Raw genomic sequence first — 23,559 nt, forward strand, 5'->3', positions numbered from 1 at the left:
AGCTCAATTGCTGAGGGACAGCGCCCAGGCCCAGAGTTCAAGCCCACAACCAAAAAATAAATAAATAAATAAGAGTCTCACAGACTTTCCTTCCTGGACTGGCTTTGAACCATATTCTTCATATATCAGCCTCCTGAGTAGCTAGGATTACAGGCATGAGCCACTGGCCCCTGGGTATTTACATTATTGTTTTTCATTGCCATCAGTAAAATGGAGATCATCATTAAAATATCTCCAGCTGATTATCAATAAAATATCTTTATTGAAATAAAATTTTCTGAGTAAGAGTACTTTCCAGTTATTTCCCTACTTTTGCCATTTGTGTTGGCTGTTGACAAGAAGGGTCTTCTTCAAGGGCAAATGGTGGCTTCCACTGGGAGAGTCATTTAAGGGCTCTTCCAACCTCAATGATTCATTATCTCAGGTGCCAAGAATCGATGCCCATTGGGCAAAAAGGGCAGGCTCAGGTACAGGTGAGGTAAGGGAGAAGGGGTGTAATTCCTGAGACTCACACCAGGGGCAGAGAAAGCAGAGTAGAGCAGGCAATCATGCTTTAGGAATGTGTGTCTCCCCATGTAAATGATCCTAGGAGAGTTAGTTTAATGCTTTAATTTAGGAACTGAGGAATTCTTGAACTGGAAATGGAGTCCTAGTAGAGAACATGTATCTAACTCTTTTTTTTTTTTTTTTTGCCAGTCCTGGGGCTTGAACTCAGGGCCTGGGCACTGTCCCTGAGCCTCTCTGTGCTCAAGGCTAGCACTCTACCACTTGAGCCACCTTCCTAGCCCCATGCAGCTAACTCTTGGCCACACATTCTGGATCCATTCTGTGTCTCCCAGAGAAGTTTCTGGATTTTTCTCTCATCTTTATCTGTTCATCTTATTTAAATATCTAGCAGCATTCAGACATAATCACTGTAGACTCTTGATGCACTCCTTTCTTCTTAGCAGAAATTTGGAGAGTATGCTCTGTTATTTTCTTCTACTCTTTTTTTTTTGTCAGTCATGGGGCTTGAACTCTGGGCTTGCGCACTGTCCCTCAGCTCTTCAGCTCAAGGCGAGCGCTCTACCACTTGAGTTACAGCATCACTTCTAGTTTTCTGGTGGCTGGCTTTGAACTGAGATTCTCAGATCTCAGCATCCTGAGTAGCTAAGATTACAGGCGTGAGCCACCAGCACCTGGCTCTTTGACTCTTTTTTTTTTTTTTTCCACTAGCATCAGCTCCTGGATGTAGTATTTCCTGCTGTGAACTCACTTGGCTCTTTTGTATTCAAACAGATACAGAAGGGTCACAACTCAAAGAAGAATATGGCTTGCCCTGGGCCTTTGTTGGCTGATATCTTTCCTGGTGGGACTGACCCCTATGTTTGGTTGGCATGTGAAAAGGACCTCAAGTGACTTCCAAAATGTCACCACCATTAAATGCACTTTCCCCTCCGTCATGAGCATGGACTATATGGTATTCTTCAGCTTCTTCACCTGGATCTTCATTCCCTTGTTGGTCATGTGCGCCATCTATCTGGACATCTTCTATATCATTCGGAACAAACTCAGTCAGAACCTGTCTGGTTTCAAAGAGCCAGGTTCATTTTATGGGCGAGAGTTCAAGACAGCCAAATCCCTGTTTCTGGTTCTCTTCTTGTTTGCTTTGTGCTGGTTACCTTTGTCTATCATCAACTGTGTTCTCTATTTTGAAGTTGAAGTACCAGAGTTTGTGATATTCCTGGGCATCCTGCTATCCCACACCAACTCCATGATGAATCCTATTGTCTACGCTTACAAAATCAAGAAGTTCAAGGAGACCTACATTTTAATCCTTAAAGCCTGTAGAAGCTGCCGACCCTCTGATTGCATAGATTCAAGCATTGAGCAGATTTCTGAGTAGTCACCTATGAACGATGACTTTTCTGTCTCCTTAACCTTCAGATTCAGTGTCAATAAACACCGTGGGCCTTATCAGACCTTGATTCCTATTGCCTGGGTGGGGAGCATTTGACAAGTTGCTTACAATCATACCTTCACTACCACTCTTTCCTTCTATCAAATTTGTTTTGTTATTCATGTGACTGTCCAGGAGTTTGAAGTCAGGAACTGGGCACTGTCCCTGAGCTTTTTTTTGTTGTTGTTGTTGTTGTTCAAGGCTAGTGTTCTACTGTTTAAACTATAGTTCCACTTCTAGATTTTTGGGTCATTAATTGGAGGTAAGATTCTCATGGACTTTCTTGCCTGGGCTGGCTTCTAGCCACAATCCTCAGATTTCAACCTCCTGAGTAGTTAGGATTATCAGCATGAATCACCAGTGCCTGGCCTTGGTCTCTTGCTCTTCTTTAATTGAATTTTCTAAAAGCTTGACTCGGGGCTGATTGTGTTCCTTCTTCCCAAAACAGAAGGAGAAGCCATGGAATCTTAAAGGTTTTTTGTTTTTGTTGTTGTTGAAATGGCTCAAGTTGGGCTAGAAGTGTATGTGATGGTGAATTGATTTCAGCAGAGAATCCACTCTTGGAAGAGTCTTGGGAGATGGTGGGAATGGTTTAAGGGGGGCCCTGAGGCTACTCAAGTCACCTGTGTTTTGATTAAATAAAAGATGATAGCAAACTGTTGAGTAGCTCTTTGCTAGTCATTTGGGCCTTGAAAACCCAGCTGGACGCTCTTGAGATTTGGCCTGTTTGCTATCAGAGCCAGATAGCATGCCAGATAGTATCCCAGAACCCCCTGCTCCTCACTCCTGGGCTCATGATGAGAAAACATTTGTTTGCTCTATGAACCATTCATCTGTTGGTAGAGAACCAGTACTAATCACTTTTGGGGAGAAGGGTACTCATTTTGAGAGGAATAGTGGATGTAAAGCAAAAAGAGATCAGATAGTTATTATTTGTTGGACGCTTCCTTTTCACGGAGCCTTTTGCAAATTCTATTCCCTTTGGTCCTGACAACATGGGGAGTGTTTGACACGTTAAGCTATATCCCATATCCAGCTTTTTGCTAGTTAATCAGAAAGAAATGTCTCACAGACTTTCCTATGCAGTCTGGTGTTGGATGTAATCCTCAGATCTCAGCCTCTTGCGTAGGGAGGATTACAAACATAAGCCGCCAGCGCCCAGCCTATACTTATTTTTTGTCTCCGTTTTGCATAGAGAAGTTAAGTAACTTGTCTATAGCTCACATGACCAGCAAGTAGTTGATTTAGGTTTCACTCTGCATTATGGGGCTCTCCAAAGTTTTGGCCACTTATTCTTAGACAAGAAGGAGGGGCTTGTGACTTCAAAATCTGAACTGTTTCTCTCTCTCTCTCTCTCACACACACACACACACACACGCACACACACACCCCTCCTGGACAATGAACACACAAAAGGGTTCAAACTTGCGTGTGACCTTGAGATTTTTATGTTAGCTACTATTTTATTCTTCACATTTTAAATTAGCATACATTAATTGTACAAGAGGTTTCATTGTGGTGCTTACGTACATACATATAATGTACTGTGATCAGGTTCACTCCAAGTATATTACTCTTTTTATTTTTGTTTTTGATGCTAATTCTGGGGCTTGAACTCAGAGCCTCTTGCTCTTGCTCAGCTTTTTCCCCTCAAGGCTGGCACTCTAATACTTGAGCCACACCTCCACTTTCAGCCTTTTACTGGCTAATGGAGGGAAGAGTCTTTCGAGTTTGTCTACCTTGACTGGCCTCAAACCGTAATTCTCAGATCTCAGAAATAATTAATAATTCTCAGTAATAGAAGCATTCAGTTTCTAGTACCCTTTCTTAACACCTCTCTTTATAAGTTTTTAGTGAGTTTCATTATGCTATATTTTTTTGCATAGACATACACAGACATACACACACCTACACACACACACACACACACACACACATAATATACTTTGGTAATATCTACCCCTAAGCCAGGCACTGGTGGCTCACACCTGTAACCCTTGCTACTCAGGAGGCTGAGATTTGAGGATTGAGGTTCCAAGCCAGCTCAGGCAGTTAAGGTCAATAAGACTCTTGTCTCCAATAAATTACTTAGAAAAAAGCTAGAGGAGGTGCGGCAGCTCAAGTGGTAGAGAACTAATCTTGAGTGAAAGAAGCTCATGGACAGCATCCAAGTACTGAGTTCATGCCCCAGGACCCAAAAACAAATTCACCCTATTGCTGTCTCCTTTCCCATTCCTTCCTCCTACTTGTTCCCGTCCTACCAGCCCCTCTTTTACAATCATGTCCTTTAATTTTGTTTTAGGTCTAAATTGCGTATATGAGTTAAAACCTGATAATTCTCTTTCTGAGCTTGACTTATCTCCCCAACACAATTGGTAATAAGCTCCATCCATTTTCCTTACTCCATTATGTATAATTACCATACTTTCTTGATCCATTTGATCCATTTATTGGTTGTTGGGAAACCAAGTTGATCCTGTGGCTTTCCTTAGCTACTATTACTGATCATTAATCAGAATACTGAGAAGGCTGAGTGTCACATCATTCAAGTATTGACTGTGGCTCCAGACACTCAAGGTGACATCTCTCTTTTGGCCCATCCATATTTGCATCTGTGTATGGATTCTCACTTCTGAGCCCATGTAGCAAAGTAGAGATTACTATTACACAAAGACAAGGTGTATGAAATGAAGGCTTCACCATTCCTGAAAAGTATATTCTAAACCTAATCTTAGGCCACAACCTGACGACCACATTTACCCATGTTAACATTTCCTAGAAGCAAAGGATCTTTATTTCTTCTCCCAAAAAGAATCAAGAATTTCAAAGCTTTTCTCCTTTATTGCATTTTTACCGTTAGTTGACTCACAGCTCCAGGAAGAGATCCTGGATTTGTTTTAAGGTTTCATGACCTCTGCCCTGTTTGGGAACAGGAAGAGGAAGTGCTGTGGGGCTCTCAGTTTCCTGCACACCATACCTCTTAATTTTCAATCTCTAACCCAGTTGCTATAACAACTCTCAGCTCCTGACTTTTTTTTGGGGGGGGGGAACTTGATTTAAAGTGTCCATTTCCCTCAAGTCAAGAACTGCCCTGGGCCCGTCAATGTTACTGGAAGAGCTAACCCATAGGGAGCTCACTTATTGATTTACAATTTTATCTCTCTGCTCCTGGTTCTCCCCACACACCACCCCTACCCCCAATGACTAATGGATTGGTGGATTTCAGAGAATTGCATTTTGTATATGTGTGTGTGTGTGTGTGTGTGTGGTTTTGCTTTTGCAAAGTGTACCCCTCCTGCCAGCTCAAAAGAAGCACTTGGAGTGAACTCAAAAAAGATGAACCAAAAGTCATTGGTGAGAAGTTTGGCTAGAAGTCTCAGGTTTGCAGATGACAATGGCAGAAATCCCCTGACCCATGGCCCCACTTCTGGTTAGCTCCCTTTCAGCAAGTAGAAAAGGAAGTGTCTTTTACTCTGAAAAAGACCACCCAGACAAATCTGAGGACAGCTTTCTCCTCCTCCATATACAGAAGCTGAGACACAAAGGTGGATGTTAAATGAAGTGATTGCTTTATTATTATGTTTTACTAAGTTGTGTGGAAATCTGTAATGTACCAAGAACAAGCAGAAACTACTTAATCTGTGCTTGCTGTGGCAAGAGGAGTAGGCTCTGGCACTGGCATTTGGCTCACAGCAAGGCACAACAGTAAGGAAAGTTTTACAGTGGTGTTACAAGATAAACTTGGAAGTTGGGTATGGTGGGCCATGCCTATAATCCCAGCTACTTACCAACTCAACTCTGCTCAGCTCAGCTCAACTCCAAAACTCCGACTCAACTCAACTCTATTCAAACACTGTGGGTTTGAGACCAGCCTGGACATTTCATTTCAAGAAACAAACAAATCCTCTAGGTGTACTAAAATGTTAACAAGTTTATTTCAGCAGTCAATGATTTGTGGGTTCAGTAGCACCAGACCACAAGTAGTTTAGCTCTGCACTGAGAATTTGTGGGGGGTCTGGGGGTTCTGGGGACTTTTATAAGATGTTCATGGAAACAGGCAAATAAAACATATTTGATTGATTAAAATGGTAAGCCCCCAATAAGGACTTAGTTTTGCAGTTTCTGATTAATTACAAGTGTTGGCTATTGACATATGTTGAGTCATACTTTTGTCTATGTAGAAACTCAAGTCAACAAAGACCTCCACTTAAGTGGAGTTTTTTGTTTCTTTTTTTGTACTGTTACTGGGACTTGAACTCAGGGCCAGGGTTTCTCTCCTTCAGCTCTTTTTTTGCTTGAAACTGGTGCTCTACCACTTAAGCCACATCTCCACTTCCAGCTTTTTATTGGTTTATTGGGGAGAAGAGTCTTTCAGTTTGTATGTCTGGGCTAGCTTTGAACTGAGATCCTCAGATTTCAGTCTCCTGTGAATAACTTGGATTACAGGCTTAAGTCACTGATGCCTGGCTCTTAATTTGCTTTAGAAGGTTACTTTTCCACGTGTTGGATGCTTTGCTGATGTCTCTCTGTGCACAATCCTTTTTTCTTTCTGCTGGCCTTTTCTTTGGTTTTATGAAGCATTCCCTAATGTTTCGCATCCAGCATTGACCAAGACAAGGATTGCTTTTATTTATTTGTTTTCTTGAGATATGGTCTCCCTATATACCTGAGATTGGCCTTGGACTCTATCTTCCTTCCTCTGCCTCCTATATTCTGGGATTATGGGTGTAGACCACCATGCCCAGATATAGCACTGTTGTTGTTGGTTTTTTGTGTGTGTGTATATGTGTGTGTGTGTGTGTGTGTGTGTGTGTAGGTCATGGAGCTTGAACTCTGGGTCTGGGTGCTGTCCCTCAGCTCTTCAGCTCAAAGCTAGCTCTCTACTGCTTGAGCCAGAGTGCCACTTCTGGTAATCTGGTGGTTTATTGGAGATAAGAGTTTCACAGACTCGGGGCTGGGAAGTTGGCTCAGTGGTAGAGTGCTTGCCTTGCATGCCTGAGGCCCTGGGTTCGATTCCTCAGCACCACATAAGCAAAAAGAAAAAAGCTGGAAGTGGAGCTGTGGCTCAAGTGGTAGGGCACTAGCCTTGAGCCGAAGAGCTGAGGGACAGTGCTCAGGCCCAGAGTTCAGGCCCCACAACCAGACCAAAAAAAAAAGAGTTTCACAGACTTTCCTGCCTGGGCTGGCTTTGAACTGTGATCCTCAGCTCTCAGCCTCCTGAGTAGCTAGGATTACAGGCATGAGCCACCGACGCCAGGCTTTGTTTTGTTTTTTAACAAGTATGACCACACAGTCTGTATTGATTTTCCAGTGCTGTATAACAAGTAATTCCAAACCTCTGAAGCTTAAGACAACAAACTTTTCTTTTCTCCTGTGTTTTCCATGGGCTAGGAACTCAGGGTACATCTTGTTAGGGTAGTTCATGCCCAAGGTCTCTTACAAGCTTACAAGATCTGCAGTTACCTAAAGGCCTGACTGGGACCCAAGGATCCACCTCCAAGGTGGCTCTTGCATGTGTAGCAAAGTGATTCTTTTCCCATGGATCTTTCCATGGCTTGAGAGCTCTCACAATGTGCTAGCCTACTTTCCCAAGAGAAATAGTACAAGAAGCTAGGGTAAAGTTGCACACCTTTTATGACCCCACCTCTGAATGCACACACACCATCATTTCTGCCATATTTCATTGATCATACAGGACAGCCCCAATTTAGTCTCAGATACATACAAGCAGGTCCCCAAGACCCATCTTGAGAACTACGATAATACTAGTATCACATATTAAAAGGAACTATTATTTCGTAGTAATATCAACTATCTAGTTGTTGTTGAATAGTTCTGAAGTGTTTGCTTTCCTTAGGACCAAGGTAAGTTCCATGTATTGCAATTTTTCACTCTGTCTCTAAGGCCTCATCTTATAGGTTCTCCTTTAGAGGAGAGAGTACTTATTTATTTATTTTTTTTTTGTGCCAGTCCTTGGGGCTTGAACTCAGGGCCTGGGGCACTGTCTCTGACCTTTTATTCTCAAGGCTATTACTCTACTACTTGAGCCACAGCTCTACTTCTAGCTTTTGTGTGTGTGTTTAATTGGAAATAAGAGTCTCATAGATTCTTCTGTGGGGGCTGGCTTCAAACCCACAGTTCTTGGCCTTCTGAGTAGCTAGGATTACAGATATGAGCCACCAGTACCCAAATAGAAGAGATTTTGATGAGGAATAAATGCAACAATGTAAGCTTACACCTGTCATGATGCAAGCAAGCTTGCTGCTGGTCAGTCTGCTGAACTGATGTGAATTATGGGATGGCTCCCCTTTCTGTTTACGAATCCAATTTTAGAATGTGTGCTGTGGAAACAAGCACACCCACTAAAAAGGAAACTACTGTTTCTCAAAAGAGAACATTATTTTGCAATCTAGAAAAACACATCTGCCCTTGGTATGGGAAGTGCTATCTCTGGGTTCTGATAAGTAGCAAGAGTTTAAGGTGATTTGAGAATTCAAACTTTTGAAGCTAGTGGTCAGAACACACGAACCAGGAGACCTTAACTTACAGCAACAGCACGGGCAGCCCTTCCTGACTGGTCTGAACCCTACCTGGGAAAGCTTTCTGGAAATCTGAAGACAACTATTGTACCTTCTGATACTCAAAACTTACATGGTCTGTATTACAGGCTCATGTTGAAGCAACAGCTGGTGTGTTTCACCATGCCACACTCAATGGGTGTTGCTGCGACTTCCACATTGAATTAGGGATTTCTCTGCTGGGATTCTTTCCATCTGAATGAGAGTTGGGTCTCTAAGCATGATGGAAGACGGTACCTGAGCCATTGGTAAGACAGGGCACCATTGCACACCTGAACGTGTGCCAGGGGGTGCATGTGTGTACATCCTGCTAGTGTCTAAAACGTCTATGTGGCCACTGTGGGTTTATTCAGGAAGGAGATCTTCCCTGCTGTTTGGGGCTCTTGTGGGAAGCTCAGATTTTCTCAGTTGTCCCGTAAGTAAGTTTATGTCCATGAACGACGCCCCTTTCAAGAAGCAGTGTGCAGTGTGCAACCTGGACAGCCACACACAACAGTATTGCTTAGGATAACTGGCCATTTCCTTCTACATGGGTTTCTCACAACAGTGTAACTCCATCTTAAGTTCAAACATATCTGTTTCCCTTAAACAGTTCCAGGATTCCTGAGATAACTCGGGTCTTCCAGTCTTTCCAGTGGAAGGTCCCCTTCATTCGCCTCATGGGGCTCTTCATTCTGCTCTCCTTGGCTCTCTTTTCAGGTAAGATGTGCGGAAGGAACGTCTTGGTGCTCTAAGCCATTGACATTCCTACCCAGCCGGTAGTTTTCTTCTCTCCTACATGGAGTTCCTGCTTATTGATGTATACTCCCTAAGCAGGGTGGATGGGAAAATAAACGGTGGTGAAAATAGGCCCTTTAAAAAATTTAAATTGTTATTATAAAGGTGATGTACAAAGATGTTATTATTTCATAAATCAGGTAGTGAGTACATTTCTTTTTGGAAAATGTCACTTTTTTCCTTCCATCTCCACCCACAAGTTATTTCAACATAGTGTCTAGTGAATACCACTGCTACATTTGTTCACTCTTTGTCCCTCCATTTCTGCTTTCCCTTTACCCTTCCAAAGACAGATAAATGAACAAACAAGACAAAAAAGAGAATAAAACAAAAACAACAATGAAGAGAAAGCCCTTTGTTTCCATTTCCTGGCGTTGAAAATAGGCCCTTTGGGGGCTGGGAAGGTGGCCCAGTGGTAAAGTGCTTGCCTCGAATGCATGAGGCCCTGGGTTTGGTTCCTCAGCACCACATAAGCAGAAAAAGTCAGAAGTGGCACTGTGGCTCAAGTGGTAGGGGGCTCGCCTTGAGCTGCCCCACGACTGACAAAAAGAAAAGAAAGGAGGTCTTTTTTAGTCTTTGTTTTTATCTCAGATAAGAGCTTGTGGGGAATTTGAAGTCCTTGACTAAAAAGAAAGTTCTACATTTTCTCCTTCAGTTTCTCCCAGTTCCCCCTCTCCTCTCAGTTCTTCCCTTAGATAGGTTTGTATTGACATAAGAGGACATAGGACACTACAATCCCCTTTCTGCCTGACACCCAAAGATGGGACTCAGAGGACTGTGCTCATCATATCTCCAATCTCCAGTACCCCACAGCTGTGTTACCGATAGAGTTGCTTTGCCTCCCTCTAGGTCAGCATCCATGCCTAGGAACTGGGGAATCTCACGATCTGCCCTGTGGATGTGGGGTTAGAACAAAATGGTATGTGGGAGGTAAACTTGCTTCATAAGATGGAGCTACCTCCTCTCCACCTCTGGAAGGCTAAGAGGAGATGATGAGCTCTTCTGCCTCATCTCTTCTCTTTGGTCCCTTTTCTAGCCATGGCCAAGCTGGGTGTGGTGTGCATATCTTGCTCCTTATGCAATATCCTGATGTGATAGAGGTATCTGTGCTGCTCCTGTGTGGAGGAAATAGAAGCTGTTAGCTCTCAGAAGCTAAGAGCCTAGGTGGCCTTCTACCCATTCGTTTTCTTTTTGAGTTTACCAAGGTGGGATGGGGAGCTGGGGACAGAAGATCTACTGATGGTAAGCCAAAGGCTCTTTAAAGCTCCCTACCTCTACATTCATACATCCTTAGACTAGAGAAAAGTACTTCTGGATTGCTGCATCACTTTTCTAAGGCTGTCATAATAAAACACTACAGTTCAGTAGCCTGAACAACGGAAGCTCATTTACTTACAGTCATGGAAGTTAGTATGTCATTGCTGTGACAAAATGTCTGACACCATTTTAGAGAAGAAGAATCTACCTTGCTCACAGTTTCAGAGTCCATCACTGGCTGGCTTCTTTGTTTGGGGGCCATAATGAGGCATAATGTCTTAGCAGAAGAGTGGGGGAGGGGGACAGAACTGCTCACCTTCTGGCAGCCCAGAAGCAGAGAAGGGAAGGCCTATCCTGAGGCTTTTCCCATTATTGCTTTAATTCCATCAGGGCCCCCAGCCTATGGGATGGCATCCTCACATTCAAGATGGGTTCAGTCTTCCTCCTTTAACAAATCCTCTCTGGAAATATTTCATAAGCAGACCCAGAAGTGTGCTTTACTATTCAACCCAATCAGGTTGACAATCAAAACTAACCATCACAAAGCCTAAGATCCAGGTTTCTGCAGAATTGTTCTCATTCTGAGGCCTCTCTCCTTGGTTTGCGGCGTTCTTGCTCTAGCCTTACATTGTCATCCTTCTGTCCACACTGTTGGTCTGTTGATCTCTCTCTTTTTAAATAATGACACCATCATATCTGATTAAGGAGTACCCCCAATGATTTAATTTTAACTTATTTTGCTAACGGTCCTATGTCCAAATACGGTCATATTCTGAGATATGGATGGGGAGGGGGAAGTTAAGACTTTTAAGGGAATACAGTTGATCCCCTAACACATATCACCTCCAAACAGCTGAAAACCAGTCTCTGATTCTTTGATAGTTATCCTTAAGGAAGTCAAGAATATATATATACATTGTTGGAAATAACCATGTACATACGTTTGTCTGTCTGCATGTATGTGTGTGTGTCTCTCTCTCCTGTGTTCACAGATGCCATGGTCATGGATGAGAAGGTCAAAGCAAGCTTCGTGCTGGACACAGCTTCAGCTGTCTGTAATTATGATGCCCAGTATAAACACCACACCAAATACTGGTGCCGGGGTTATTTCCGGGACTACTGCACCATCATTGCCTTCACCCCCAACAGCACCAATCGTGTGGCCCTGACGGACACAGGAAGCCAACTCATTGTCACAGTGTCCTGCCTGACCAAGGAGGACATGGGCTGGTACTGGTGTGGCATCCAGAGAGATTTTGCCAGGGATGACATGGATTTTACTGAGTTGATTGTGAATGACAATACAGAAGGCGATGCCAATGACTTCTGGTCTGGGAAAGGTAAAGAGGCTCTCAGGGGTCTTTTTTTTTGTGGGAGTAACCCCACAGTGGTGGGTGCTGCTTGTTGATGATGTAAAAATTCACTGAGGCCAGTGATCTCCAACTCAGGTTACCCCTCAGGTCTATGAGGTTAACACCCCCCTCCCATAAGATGATGATTGATAGTCATTGATGAATCTGGGGCCCTAGGGTGTTCTCAGAACTTCTTCACAGCAGTCTGACCCACAGACGTTGGGAGAAGCCAGTGGGATCTCACAGACATGACATCTTTGTGTTAGTGATAAGGAAAGGCTTTGTGGTTCTTATGAAATCAGCCTGGAAGAAGTGATTGAGACTGCAAAAACAAAAACAAAACTCAAGTGCCTAGACACTTTCAACTTAAATATCTTAATAATTTACATGGATTAAATGTTGTGGTTGAGCTGACCAGCACTCTTTGTGTGTGTGTGTGTGTGTGTGTGTGTGTGTGTGTGTGGTGGTACTAAGGTTTAAACTCTGGGTTTCCTGCTCTTCATTAGCTTTTTTGCTCAAAGCTGCTGCTCTATGACTAGAGCCATACCTCCACTTGTATCATTTGGTGGTTAACTGAAGATAAGAATCTCTCAGATTTGTTTGCCTGGGTTGGTTTTGAACACCGATCCTCAGATTTCAACCTCCTGTGTAGCAAGGATTATAGGCATGAGCCACCAGCTCCTGGCTAAGCACTCACTTTTCCTTGTAAGGAAGTCTTCCCTAGGAGACCATTAGGAGTGTGGGGTTGGGCTCTGAGCCTACGGGATGACAGCTGTCTAAGCCAGTTGATCGTGACTTCTAACCAAAACAGAAGCATGAATGGAAGAAAGCGGCAAAAAAGCCAAGTGACAGTGTGAAGTCCTGAGTACTGGCATGCATGTGCGCGCTCTCTCTCTCTCTGTCTCTCTGTCTCTCTCTCTCTCTAACACACACACACACACACACACACACACACACACACACACAGGAGTATCATACCACCAAGCAGAAGCAATGGGGTGCTAATAGGGTGCTGGGCTCTGTGAGAAGTTTGCTGAATCAGTTTCCAGTTGGCCTAATGTGATAGTATGAGGCTCTAGTAGAGGGAGTGGGGGAATGTGGAGTGGGGGTGGGGAGGTGGACTGGGTATGAGTCTCCTCAATTTCAATTGGCATTGTGCTCTGGATAGTAAGAGAAAAGGAGTTCGCTTTTAGAAATGGAAACAATGAGAAGCAGAAATGAACTATCATATTGCCCTTCCATGAGCTGACTGCTTGAAGGAAACACAGAGGCTTTCTGGTACAAAAGGTTTGCAGATCTAGGTGTCAGTGGCTCATGCCTGTAATCCTACCTTCTCAGGAGGCAAGCTGATGATCACAGTTCAAAGCCAGCCTGAGCAGGAAAGACCATGAGGCTCTTACTTACAATTAACCACCAAAAAGCCATAAGTGGAGCTGTGGCTCAAGTGCTAGAATGCTTGCCTTTAACAAAAAGTTAAGGGACAGTGCTTAAGCCCTGACTTCAAGCCCCAGCTCTCTCTCCCCCCCCCCACCTCTCTCACTCACACACTTTCCAACATTCAGCAGAAGGAGCATGTGAGTATTTGAGGATCTTCGCAGTTAGCTCTGGTTGGAAGTCACAATTGATTGGCTTATATAGCTGTCATCCTGCAGGCTCTGGTCACAACCCCACACTCCTAATGGCCTCTTAGAGAAGACTCAATTCCTTACAAGGAAAACTGGGTGCTTAGCCAGGAGCTGGTGGCTCACGCCTATAATCTTTGCTACATAGGAAGCTGAGATCTGAGAATCCAAGCACAAAGCCAACCCAGGCAAACAAATCTCAGAGATTCTTATCTTCAGTTGACCAGCAAAAAGATACAAGTAGAGGTGTGACTCTAGTGGTAGAGCACCAGCCTTGAGCAAAAAAAGCTAATTGAGAGCATGCAAATTATTAAAAATTTTAAGTTGAAAGCTTCTGGGAACTTGAATTTTGTTTTGTTTTGTTGTTGGTCTTTTTTTTTGCTGGTCCCGAGGCTTGAATTCAGGATCTGGGTGCTGTCCCTGAGCCTCTTTGTACTCAAGGCTAGTTCTGTTTTTTTTCTGAGTAGTTTGGAGATAAGAGTCTCAGGAGGGCTAGGAAGGTGGCTCAGTGGTAGAGCACTTGCATTGCATGCATGAGGCCCTGGGTTCGATTCCTCAGCACCACATAAGCAAAAAGAGAAAAGCTGGAAGTGGCACTGTGGCTCAAGTGGTAGAGTGCTAGCCTTGAGCTGAAGAGCTGAGGGCCCACAGGCCCAGAGTTCAGGTCTCACGACCGGACCCAAAAAGAGAAAAGAGTCTCAGGAACTTCCTGCACAGGCTGGCTTTGTTTATGTTTTTTGCAGCCTGTTACTTCTCCATGGTTCTAGACATGTAGGACTTAAGATTTCATAAGAACCAATCTTGAGTTTTAGGCTTTGAAAGAAAGAAGTTCCACTTCAATGTGCTCCATCCATCCTTTCAGTAAAATAAGACCTCTCCCAGTTCGTATCAGTAGAGGCACGGTGGGGGCCAGGGTAAGACCTCCCTTTGGGTTGGTGGCTGTCAGAAGCATGATGTGGCAACTGATCACATATTGGTTCTTTCTGTAAGCATGAGACTGGCCATCTGCAGGAATGCAGGAGGCATTCCTTCCTATGGGAGTAGCTCTCAGCCTGGAACTATAGCCTGTGGGCCTTTGTGAAAATCCGGAGATCTTCCTTCCTCCACGTGCATGGAATTCAGCGGCACTGTGGCAAATTGACAGCAGGTTGGATTTTAGATCCTACTTGTTCCTTATCCATGTTCCTTGTGTAATGCACACTTATATAACAGTTGGATGCCTCTGTCTTAGTCAGAAAGCAACAATGTACTCACTTTCTGGAGACAGAGAGAATGATCAGAAGAGAGGCAGCTGAAAGGCAAAGGAAGGGTCCCTGATGAGTCTTTCTCTCAGCAAATTCTTTCTGATTTAGACCCATCCATCCAAAGGAACAGAAGTTGCAGGGCTTCCAAAATTGTCCACAAGGCAGATCGCTCCAGGTGAGTTAGGAAACAGGTCTGTTTGGGAGGGCAGTAATGGGGTAGGATGGGTCCTAACCCAATAGATGATTCACTTGTACTCATTATTTCCAGCTGCATGGTATTTGCCCACTTGAATATGTTTCTCTCAAAAGGAGATTCTGATTTGAAAGCAGCAAAAGTAGCTTGTAGCTTCTTTAATTAAAGAGGGAAGGGAGCCTGGCACTGGTGGCTCATACCTGTAATCCAAGCTACTGAGGAGGCTGAGATCTGAGCATAATGATTCAAGGACAAAAAAGTCTGTGAGACCCTTTATATCCCATGAACTACTTAGAAAAACGACTTGGTGCTGTGGTTCAAGTGGTAGAGTGCCAGCTTTGAGCTAGCAGTGCCTAGGCCCTGAGTTCAAGCTCCAGGACTAGCACCAAATAAAATAAATAAATAAATGATTTATTTTTTCACTTCCAGTCCCAAAGAAGTATGTCAGTACTCTGATTGGCCCAGCTCAATCAGATGCTCACCAGGTCAAAGCGATGTGGTCACTGTAGACTAGAGAAAGACAGTTGATGGGTTGCAACTGGGTTGAGAGTGGTGGGATGTTGATCTCAGAAAGAGAGAGCCAGTGGGCTGGGAAGGTGGCTCAGTGGTAGAGCGCTTGCCTGGCATGCATGAGGCCCTGGGTTCGATTCCTCAGCACCACATAAGCAAAAAGAAAAAAGCTGGAAGTGGCGCTGTGGCTCAAGTGGTAGAGTGCTAGCCTTGAGCTGAAGAGCTGAGGGACAGCGCCCAGGCCCAGAGTTCAGGCCCCAGGACTGGACCCAAAAAAAAAAAGAGAGAGAGAGAGAGCCAGAGCAGAGAAACCAAGTGTTTTCCTTCCAAGGGACTTGCAGTTTTCTGTAATTCCTTCTAGGATGTCCATTCTTATCATTTGCATACTGATCACTGGTTTGGGAATCATCTCTATCACCAGTCATTTGTCCAAAAGAAGGAGAACTCAAAGGAATAGACGAGGTAAGTGCCACAGTGGATGGTAGGGTGGTCAGGAATTAGGGAGAGGAGGCCTGGAGCAGATTTCAAACAAGTGAATATGACCCTCCTCTTACTGCCTTGTCACTTAGAGACCAAAGCTGCCAAACCACGTGCTGGTGAAGATAACAACCTCTTTGTGACAAAGTCAACCTCTTGGTGAGAGGTGACCGAAAGAACCCTGTACCATTTTTTGTGTTCTGGTACTGGGGCTTGAACTAAGGGCCTAGGGACTGCCCCTTAGATTTCTTGCTCAAGGATAGCACTCTATCTACCACTTGATCCAAGAATGTCATGAACTTTTTTGCTTGGGCTGGTTTTGAACACTGATCCTCAGATCTCAGCCTCCCAAGTAGCAAGATTACAGTCAGGAGCTACTGGTGCCTGGCTACATTACAGCTTTTGTAAATGGAAACTGTGAAACAGTGTCACTGTGCAAACAGTGCCCAGGCCCTATTCAAGTCCCCTGACTGACCAAAAAATGAACAAACAAGCAAACAAACAAAACCTTGAAACACTGTGCACAGTTTCACTGTGCAAACAGTGAAAGAAAGCCCAGAGAAAAACTACCCTGCAGGTTATATATATATATATGGATATCTATCTATATCGTTCTATCTATATATATGCAGATATATATAGATATCTATATCTCTATCTATCTCGCTCTCTCTCTATCTATCATAAGATAGATAGAGATATAGATATCTGCAGAGCCAACTGATTCCCCAACTGATTCTTCCTTGAATGAGGTAGTTTGATCACCTGGAAGAACTGGGGCCAAGGCTCATGTCAAAGGCAGGAGCTTCTGGGATTCCTGGGTAAGCAGGCATCAAAATATCCTCATGAGCTAGTGGCTGGTAGCTCATATCTGTAATCCTAGCTATTAGGAGGCTGAGATCGGAGGATCACAGTTCAAAGCCAGCCCAAGCAGGAAAGTCTGTGAGACTCTTATCTTCAAGAAACTGCTAGAAAACCAGAAGGAGAGCTGTAACCCAAAGTGGTAGAGTGTGAGCCTTGAGGGAAAAGCTCAGGGACAGTGCCCAGGCCCTATTCAAGTCCCCTGACTGACCAAAAAATGAACAAACAAGCAAACAAACAAAAGCTTGAAAGGGTCAGGGTGCGAGAACAGGCTCACAGGCCTCAGCCTTGGGATTGCCCTTAGATAAGGGTGTGGTGCCTAGCTGTGTGTCTCCTTTTCCTCTTGAGTGGTTACAGGTAAAGTCCTCAGTAGAAGCTCCCAGATCAACCAAGCTTCTGTGATTCCCACGCCTCTGGTAAGTTCCCTCCTTGATTCTACTATGTCCTGGATGCTGTGTCCCACAAAGTCCTTTCTGAAGGGCTCCCTTTTTAAAAATAAGGCTTTGCCAAGTGACTTGCTAGTGGCATGAGAGAGAACTCTAGGCTGCCATGTGACAATTTTGCTAAATCCTGAAGAATTCGCTAAACAGCAGGACTGCTGTTCAATATAATGCAGCACTCTTTTCTTTTTTTTACATCAACTTTATTTCCAGGGCCAACCTATGTGAGTTAACAACCCCCCCCCCCCCCCCACATATTGCCAACTATTTTGGGTTTTTTTGGGTCCGGTTGTGGGGCCTGAACACTGGGCCTGGGCGCTGTCCCTCAGCTCTTTAGCTCAAGGCTAGCACTGTACCACTTGAGCCACAGCGCCACTTCCGGCTTTTTTTTTCTGCTTATGTGGTGCTGAGGAATCGAACCCAGGGCCTCAAGCATGCAAGGCAAGCACTTTACCACTGAGCCACCTTCCTAGCCCCATTGCCAACTATTGTAGGAATCATATTCCTTCTTACAAATACCAAAATCTCATATTCAACAATGAGTTTTGGCTTGCAAAAGAGGATTTACGATTTGTACTTGTCTATATGGCTTTGTTACAAATTAAACAAAGACACACACACACACACACACACACACACGTGCATGCATGCACACATGCATGCACTCAAGCACTGTCTTTTGGTTTTGCTTTTTAAAAAAATAGATGCCAGGGCTGGCAAGGTGGCTCAGTGGTAGAGTGCTTGCCTTGCATGCATGAGACCCTGGGTTCCATTCCTCAGCACCATATAAGCTGAAAAAGCCAGAAGTGGTGCTGTGGCTCAAGTGGTAGAGCGCTAGCCTTGAGCTGAAGAGCTGAGGGACAGCGCCCAGGCCCAGAGTTCAGGCCCCATGACCGACCGAAAAAAAAAAAAAAAAGATGCCAATGCTTCAATGTTGTAGAAAACATCTTAGGAATGAAGAGTCAGTAAATATAACTATGAAATAGATTCCTATTACCTCTAGATAGAAAATTGTAGCAAAAGAACATCTCACAGAAAGGGGGAAAGAAACCTAAGGACCACCCCCCCCCCCCCCCGAAAGATGTCTTAGAGAAACACAAGGTCCAAAGGCTGGGAGAAGCTGGGATGCAAACTTAGGCTGGGAAGTCTCATGTTTTCCCGGTGATGCTTTGGCTCTGGGACCAGGTCAGGAACCCCCAGGAAAAGCAAATTGTGGTTCTGGTAGCATTCTTAGCCTCAGTCATCTAGTAACTTTGGGAACTATGGAGGAGGAAAGATGCAGACAAAGCAACACCTTTCTCAGGTTTGCTAGAGATCATTCCCTGCTGGACACAATTATGGTGTCTGTCTTTACAAAGACCATTGTCTACTGCTTTAAGGCATGAGCTTGGTCAACCTGAACTTTTCTGAGCCTGTTTTCCTCTCCATAAATTATTCATCCCATTCATTCATTCCACAAACAAGGAACATACTAGATACTAAGAATACAATGAAAAGCAAGTGTAGGACATAAACCAAGGTATGATTAGACTATCACACATAAACACAAATGTAAAATGATCAAATTAGCCTAAATAAAGGAGAGGCCAGTGGGTACAATGCAAAATACAATAGTGAAATCCAACTCTATTCATTATAGCCAGGGGTTGTACAGCCAGTTGTTTTAGCTGTGGCCTGCTTCTTCACACACAGGCCAATGAAAAGCAAGGTCCCTGACAGCTTCAGCACGATAGGTTTGGGAAGACATCAAGTTGCATTTCTATCACCAAAATATGGTGAGCGGTGAATGTAAGCCTGTCTCCCAAATATTCTTACTAACTCACTGGTAAACTCTGGGCATCTGATTCCAGCCCCTCAAAACAACCTTGGTGTATATTCCCAAGAAGCCCATAGGAGAGAGTGTGTAGTTTTTGTTGAAGAAACATTCAGGCAATAGATCTCAACTCACCTTTTCCTTTCTATTCCCCAACAAAGTAGGCAACCATGAAGCTCCTCCCATGTACAACAGAAGATGTCTTTTATTTAGTTCATAAGTTAAGTACGGTGCTAGAGCAAAATCACTATGACAACTGGCCAGAAATCTCAGGGATTGATTCTGAACTCTCAGGCTCTCTGAAGGACCCTCTAAACCTTGCCAGCCTCATTCGAAGCCAGGTAACAACAGCAGCGGTAGTCAGAAGAGCTAGGACAGACCACGCTGAGCAAGGCCGCCACCAAATAACATCTCCAGACCTTAGCTGGCTGGCATTTGATTGGCCAGGAGTGAAGAAGAGGTGCAGAATCTGGGTCAGAAATAACATGTATTTTTTTTTTGTTAACTAATAAATTCCTGACCAATGTTAAACTCCAGAGTTATGACTAACTTCTCCCAGGATAGTATTGTTAAAGTTCCTTAAAAAGTGAAATAATCTGGGCTGGGAAGGTGGCTCAGTGGTAGAGTGCTTGCCTCACATGCATGAGACCCTCGGTTTGATTCCTCAGTACTATATAAACAGAAAAAACCGGAAGTGTTGCTATAGCTTAAGTGGTAGAGTGCTAGCCTTGAGCTGAAGAGCTGAGAGACAGTGCCCAGGCCCAGAGTTCAAGCCCCACAACTGACAAAAAAAAAAAAAGTGAAATAGTCTAACTCATGTCTGAATTAGTCCTAAATGCTGTCCTACCCAAAAGAAAGGAAATAGTATGGCTTTCAGATTCCTTTAGAGAGAAGACTGGCTCATTAACGACATTGTCAAAACTGCCATCTGAGCAAATAGATGCCAATTTTGATGAAAGGGTAACAAGTGGCAATATCCATCCAAATCAGGAAACACAAATGAAGACCAAGACATCTGCCACAGATATATGCAATACATTGTTATTGGTGCCAGAATTACCAACATGAGATGAGGGCATTGGTGGTAATATGCAATGAGAAAGGGTAAAAATCATGTCCTCATCTGCATAATTTGTTTTCCTTTCTTCCTATAGTGTCCTTCCTTCTGTTTCTGGGAGACCCCAGGCCTTCTCTAACCTTGTATCCACTGCCCCAATCAGAATCTTGCTCTTGAATGGGGTTTCTGGCTAAATCCAATGGCCCTCTAGTCTGAGCAGAGGTAGGACAAGGAGAAAGGCTGTTGATAAGATTCTGCTTGTGTGTCTTTCTGGACCACATCCAGGCTCTAGTGCATGTTTCTATATGACCACCTTCCCTACCTGAGGTTCATTCAGCATTAAAAGTGCTCACTCAGCCGGGCCCTGGTAGCTTATACCTGTAATCTTAGCTACTCAGGAGGCTGAGATCTGAGGACTGAAGTTCAAAGTTGAAAGCTAGCTCAGGAAGGAAAGTCCATTAGTCTTTTAACTCCAATTAACCATCAAAAAGCAGCAAGCAGAAGCGTGGCTCAAGTGGTAGTACACTAGCCTTGAGAACAAAAATAACAAAACAACAACCAAACAACTAAGGGACAGTGCCCAAGCCCCGAGTTCAAGTCCACTACTGGCACACATGCATGGGTACACACACACACACACAAAGTGCTTGCTTTTCTTCTGCCCCCAAACAACTCTCATCCATCCCTCCATGTGGCCATGTAAAGAATCTCCACAAAGGGGCCACCATCCACTGGTTCTGCACTCAGCTTTTCAGTTTGTGCTCAAGACACCCTAGTAGACAAGATGGGATGGCAGATTTCCATGACAGAGACAGACATCTTTAGTTGTCTTGATAGATTCTTACCTACACTGTCCATGCAACCGTTTTCCTGAGAAATCCTCAGGTTGTTCTGCTGCCATGATCCAGGATTCAAGAGCTTTTTTTTTTTTTTTTCCTCTCCCTCTTTTTCCTTAGCAAAGTACTTTTTGAGTCTGTGATGGATTAATTACTCCTTTTCTCCTCCAGTAATTCCTGCTACATACCAGTTCTTGTGGTTGGGAGACAGAAAATCTGAAGACTAAAATTGACATGTGCTGTTAAAAAAAGGGAGGGGGGCAACTTCAAGCCAAAGAGGGGAGAGTAATGGGTTTGGATGTTCCACATACAAGTGGAAAGCCTTAGTACTCATGCATACGCATGCTCCTATGGCTGTGTTTGTAAGGCTCTAGCTGTAAACTGGAAACCTCAAGTGGCTTCCAGAACCAGAGTTGGCAGAACTATTTGATGCTGGCAAAACTGGTAGGTCTCTTGGAGTTTGTGCTCCTTGGAGTCAGCCAACTGGAGAAGAGCATAGGGCCCTGCTGCCCTCCTGGGGCTGGCTTCTCTTTGATGTTGCAGCCTTTCTGTGGGATTATTTCTCTAAACTAGTCTTGCAGAGTCTGTGCCTTTATCCAACTCTGTTTCACTAGCTTCTCCCTCAAATTCAATACTGGAAGCCAATGCTCTGAAGACTGTGTGAGTAATCCTTCTGTCTTAACCTCAAGTACTGGGATTACAGGTATATGCCATCACACCGGACGAGAGCTTATTTTGTTAGAATATATTGCGTGTCGTCATTCTTTTTTAATGACTACATTGTACTCCATGAGCCAATCCCTATCACCTGACATTGAGAGATCCTCAAGTCTTTTGCGATTATAGATAATTGGGCATGATGGGTAAATGTGTGAACTATAGCATCCACTCAAATGGAATAAAGTTCTACTGCTATCACATCTAGTAGAGTGAACTTGGATAAGTTATTTAACCTCATTGTGCCTCTATTTCTGTACCTAAATTGAAACTAATTTTAAGCTCAGGGTATTCTGTGATGATTGTGTAAATACATGGCTCATGATTTGATGCCTACAAGTCTAAGTTTCAGCTAACTTGATTAACACTGTCATTAAAGTTAGATAGTACCTTTCTATATTGGTAAGTAGGATAAATCCTTAGATTTTTTAGAAATTCTTGGAAATAGAATTTAAAGTGTTTACTATTGCTCAACTGCTATTCATGGTAGTTGAACCAACTTGCCTTGCCCTGTACAGTATGTATCTTGGTTTGCCCTAAATGCAGATTGTTGGCAAACTTTTTGATAGACATCATCAAATTGTAGTTCTAATTGTAGTGTTAATGACTATTTCACTTACTCTGAATGAAGCTTTTCATATGTTTAAGAACCATTGATATTCATTGTTCTGTTTTCCTATTGAGTTATGATATTTTTTCCTATTCTTTTTTAAAAAATGTATTAAGAAAATGAGTTGTTTGGGCTGGGAAGGTGGCTCAGTGGTAGAGCACTTGCCTTGCATGCATGAGGCCCTGGGTTCGATTCCTCAGCACCACATAAGCAAAAAAGGAAAAAGCCGGAAGTGGCACTGTGGCTCAATTGGTAGCACACTAGCCTTGAGCTGAAGAGCTGAGGGACAGCGCCCAGGCCCAGAGTTCAGGCCCCACGACTGGACCCAGAAAAAAAAAGAAAATGAGTTGTTTATGAGATGAAGTAAATGTTTTCCATGCTTTTTACTTGCCTTTTTTAAGTGATATTTTATGTCATGTTAGTTTTTTCTGATTTCCAGGTTTTGTGTCATATATGCAAAGATATGCTCTATGCTGAAATTATTTAAAAAAATTCTCCCATGATTTTCTAGTACTTAAATGGTTTTATAGTTAAATTTTTAGGTTAGTTTTTGTTGTTGTTGTTGACAAATAACTTTAAATAGGGAAAAGTTTATTTTGGCTAACAGTTTCAGAGGTCTCAATCTAAGATCAGCCAGATCCACTGTTTTGGACCTAAGGTGAGGCAAAGCATCATGGTAGAGAGGGTATGACGTTGAGCTGTTCACCTCATGGCAGCCAGGAAACAAAGAGAAAAGGGAATTGGGAACAAGGTATATTTTTGCAGAGCAAACCTCCAGTGACTTATTCTTCCAGCTGAGTTCCATCTTCCACTTTCTTTCATCTTCCAAAAACATAATCAAATTATAAATCCATGTAGAGATTAATCCATTCATTGGGTTGGGGCTCTCAGGATCTGTTGCTTCCCTCAAAGCCCATCGGCTGGTAACCAAGGCCAGATCACATGAGCTTTGGAAGCATTTCATAATCAAACCATATTTTGGGGTATCTGGAATTTATTTTGAGATAGGAGTGAATGGTCTCCTAGCTACATTTTTAAAAATGTCAACACCATTTAGTGAATAAATCAACCTCCTCCAAGTTACTTGACATGCCATCTTCATCATACTCTACATTTCCTTTTGTGTGTTGATCTATTTTAGCTGTTTTATTCTATTCCATAGATTTGTTTATTCATGTCCCATAAACATGTTGCTTTAAATAATCATGTTTAGGAAAACAGGTAATTTTAGTTAGCTGTTAGGGCTAGCCTTCCCATATTACTTTTATTTATTACA

The 23,559-nt window shown here is 43.4% G+C and overlaps 1 protein-coding gene and 1 non-coding gene across 9 annotated transcripts in view; one reads left to right on the top strand and one right to left on the bottom strand.

Annotated features, from left to right (window-relative positions):
• Positions 1 to 21,992, top strand: part of Adora3 (adenosine A3 receptor) — a 37,039-nt gene extending 15,047 nt beyond the window's left edge. For 2 of the 8 annotated variants that reach the window (XM_042683348.1, XM_042683353.1), the window contains exon 2: positions 1,279 to 2,114. In XM_042683348.1, coding sequence (XP_042539282.1) covers positions 1,279 to 1,885 — 607 coding nt within the window. In that variant the 3' untranslated portion in view covers positions 1,886 to 2,114. Of the gene's footprint in view, positions 1 to 1,278; positions 2,118 to 8,481; positions 8,766 to 9,109; positions 9,217 to 11,543; positions 11,892 to 14,877; positions 14,945 to 15,833; positions 15,935 to 17,158; positions 17,227 to 19,224; positions 19,590 to 21,570 lie in introns of those variants that run through there. The other 6 variants (XM_042683340.1, XM_042683313.1, XM_042683332.1 and 3 more) reach the window with 6 other exon arrangements.
• On the bottom strand, positions 17,749 to 17,876 carry LOC122112972. Its single transcript, XR_006148347.1, has one exon. It is a non-coding gene; the product is annotated as a small nucleolar RNA SNORA40 (small nucleolar RNA).
• Positions 21,993 to 23,559: the final 1,567 nt, after the last annotated feature.

This window comes from Dipodomys spectabilis, unplaced genomic scaffold (genome assembly GCF_019054845.1).
Source record: "Dipodomys spectabilis isolate Male_0828 unplaced genomic scaffold, ASM1905484v1 ptg000002l, whole genome shotgun sequence".
Taxonomy (NCBI): domain Eukaryota; kingdom Metazoa; phylum Chordata; class Mammalia; order Rodentia; family Heteromyidae; genus Dipodomys; species Dipodomys spectabilis.